The following is a 3,310-nucleotide window of genomic DNA, read 5'->3' as shown; positions in this document are numbered from 1 at the left end:
GCGGAAGGAAGGGAGATCAGGGATCACCCTGATCTCTGGGGGCAGTTCGTTCCAGAGGGTGGGAGCTCCCACAGAGAAGGCCCTCCCCCTTGGGGTCACCAGCCGGCACTGTCTGGCTGACGGCACCCTGAGGAGACCCACTCTGTGGGAGCGTACAGGTCGGTGGGAGGAAATCTGTGGCAGGAGGCGGTCTCGAAGACATGAAGTTTGCTAGCATCAAATGAGAAATCGTGATCTTGTACCAGTTTGTGAACAGGATATCTGACATTAAGGCTTGAAGGTTGGTCTATTTATCAAATGACAGAAGAGCTTTTTAAATTCTATGGGCCAATATTTACTATAACAAAGTAGCAATAGCACTTAGACTTATATACCGCTTCACAGTGCTCTACAGCCCTCTCTAAGCAGTTTACAGATTTAGCATATTGCCCCCAACAATCTGGGTCCTCATTTTACTGACCTTGGAAGGATGGAAGGCTGAGTCAACTTTGAGCCAGTGAGAATCAAACTGCTGGCAGTCGGCAGTATTAGCCTGCAATACTGCATTCTAATCACTGCACCATCACGGCTCAGTCATAGTAATAGCCTCAGCCCATTTATTTTACAGCACATCGCATAAGGAAGTCTCAGTGATCCATGACATTCTTTGACTTGATTGGAAAGGAAATATTATTTTGAGTGATTAATATTTTGCTGTAATATAATAAGCCAGGCTAAAAGTTGGTTTATTTTTATTAACCCTAAAAGTTAGTGATGATTTCTTTTTTTTGTGTTTTTTATAGATATTAGTTTTAAAATGGAAGAGCAAGATGAGAGGTATGTATGAGAAAATATTTCAGAAGCATTTACTGAAGTGGGAAGAATCATATTGGGAAACTTTCCTACCACTTCGCTATCAGTATACCAGTTTTGAAAATAAATTCTATCCTCTACTTAGTGGCAGATTTCAAAATTATAGGAAGAAGTTCTTTTATAGAGATTATAGAGTATTTACTAAAGTTTTTATTGAAGAGCCAGATTTGACTTAGGATACAACCACTTGTTCAGCAACCATTCAGAGTTACGATGACACTGAATGAGGGGGACTTGTAATCAGTTCAGAGATTCCAGCTATCACTGCTTTCCTGCAGTCATGGGATCACGATCTGGATGCTCAATGCGCAACTCGTGATTACGGTGTTGCAGCAAGTCATGGTCACGTGTTTATAATTTCTAATGTTTTTCCAACTTTCCATAATCGGGAGCAATGGAGAAGCTGGCAGGAAATCAGAAATCGCTCCCACCACTTTTTCATCCACCTGCACATTGGAGGCCTGCCTGCAGCAGCCCTTATGCTTCTCCTGCCCTGTATGGTCTGCTGGTTCTGTCCCTCTGCCTCTTCCCCAGCAAGGCCTAGCGAGTTCCCTTTGGCAGATCAGATTCTGCTGCCTTGCCGAGCTCACCCTGTGCATCCCAGGGTAATGCCTTTGCCTAGGCCCTGGATTCCAAATCAGAGATGGGAGGAAGAAGATGGCAAATGTCGGGGGGGGGGGGGTGTTGAGTAGGCCACAGAAATGTGCAGGGCTGCCAAAAAGACAGAGTTGATAGAGGAAAGATGATAGAGCTGAAGTCCACGCTATGGTTGTTGATGTGGGCTGGTTACCAAGATCCTGAATTCTGATGGTGTGACTGATCGGGCACTGTAATAGCCTTAACAACCATTTGTTCAGTGCCGTTGTAAGTCCGAATGATCACTGAACGAATAGACGTTAAGCAAGGATGACCTGTAGCATAAGAAAATTATTAAAACCCATCTTTTGCCTACACTTGAATATTCGTAGCATGTGTCTTTATATTTCAGTTATTATTTTTATGTAAAGGTTTAGAAGTGTCATTGTGTTATTGGATCTCTGTGTATTTTTAAAAGTAGCTTTCCAGTTTGCAGCAATTTTATTTTTTTTTGATAGATGTTCAGAAGATCGCCTTCGAATCACTGGCTTGAGTGATGTTTTGGACATTGTTAATGATCTTATAGTGGAGAATGGCGTTTCTCCTTCAGAGCTGGGCCTTACAGAAACTCAAGCTAGAAAAATGGCCAGGTAGTATTATATTGATACTTTTAATAACTTTGATCTACATACCAATGATGCTGTGTTGCAAATGTCAGGTTGATGCACCAAGGAGCAAAGATTTGATAATTTACCATCTGTAGTTATTCTTGTTACGTATATACACATGAAGAAAGCAGCTTCATTGTAATTACACCTATCTTTGTGTCTTGATATCTAAAGAGTCACTTTCAACTTTAACTGTGTAGTGGCTGTTGATTCCGAATAGGGATGCTCACCTATCTGATGACAAACAGACTATGAATTGATCAATATGCATGGGCAGATAGAGTTGCTAGCTTCCACACTTAGGATTTCCACCAGTCAGTTAAATAATTGGAACTAATGTTTATCTCTGAATGACAATAGAAAAGGGGGGGGGGGGAGAACACTTTATGTATGAATTGTAGCCATATTTTTTCCCAATAAATTACAGCAGTTTGTAATATTTTTACTTTGACTTGGTTTCCCCCCCCCCCCTTAAATAACAATGGCCTTACCAACTTCTGAAATAATTCATTTCCACTGCATGATTCTAGAGGCATTGAATATTTGGTAGCAAAATATGCTTAAAGGTATCTACTCCTATCTTAGTTAAGAATCATGATGTAAAAAAAATAATGTTATAGATTCTGACTTTGTTATTTCAGTCTTTCAAATATACCATGTAAGCAGATATATAAAGCTGAGAAGGATAAAAAAGAGTTACATGCTTGGATGAAAAGAAAACGAAAACAGAGACTTGCTGAATATATGCAAACACTGTCTGAAAAACGGGCAAAAGAGCACAATCCATTCCATTTGAGAAAGATGGTAAGGCTATTTGCATTTAATTGTTAAAATACATTAAAAGAAGGAATTTTATCAATATTAATCTCCCTGTTATAAAGTTGTATTTCTAAATCTGAATGGCCATCTATTCAGAAACGTGGCATATCAATTATAAAGTCAAGTGTGAGAAGAAATATGAAGATGAATAATAATAACAATTCTAGAACATGAATTTACCCACTGTAAATTCCTTAAAAAAAGAAAATTACAGTGTTCCACTGGAAATTTCTAGCCTCCAGCCATCATTTTTATTTATTTCTACATAATACTTCTGGATCTCATGTAGACTCAGATATTTCAAAGGAAAAAGATGGATGGGGACTTCAAGGCATAATTTTGTTATGCAGTGCATCCAGCTGTCAAAAACAAGCAAGCAAAAAGACATATAAGGG

General features: G+C 39.3%; 1 protein-coding gene across 1 annotated transcript; it reads left to right on the top strand.

The window, feature by feature from the left end:
• Nucleotides 1-782: 782 nt before the first annotated feature.
• LOC107301826 (ciliogenesis and planar polarity effector 1-like) lies at nt 783-2,900 on the top strand (the record flags this gene model as incomplete). Its single annotated transcript, XM_015831001.1, has 3 exons — nt 783-816; nt 1,947-2,078; nt 2,738-2,900. Coding segments are annotated over 3 exons (329 nt in total), but the record flags the coding sequence as incomplete, so codon positions are not given.
• Between the last annotated feature and the right edge of the window lie 410 nt (nt 2,901-3,310).

The sequence above is a fragment of the Protobothrops mucrosquamatus genome, unplaced genomic scaffold, assembly GCF_001527695.2.
Source record: "Protobothrops mucrosquamatus isolate PMUCROS unplaced genomic scaffold, P.Mucros_1.0 scaffold17565, whole genome shotgun sequence".
Classification (NCBI taxonomy): Eukaryota; Metazoa; Chordata; class Lepidosauria; order Squamata; family Viperidae; genus Protobothrops; species Protobothrops mucrosquamatus.
The sequence above is the reverse complement of the archived record's forward strand: the minus strand, read 5'-3'. Positions and strand labels throughout refer to the sequence as shown.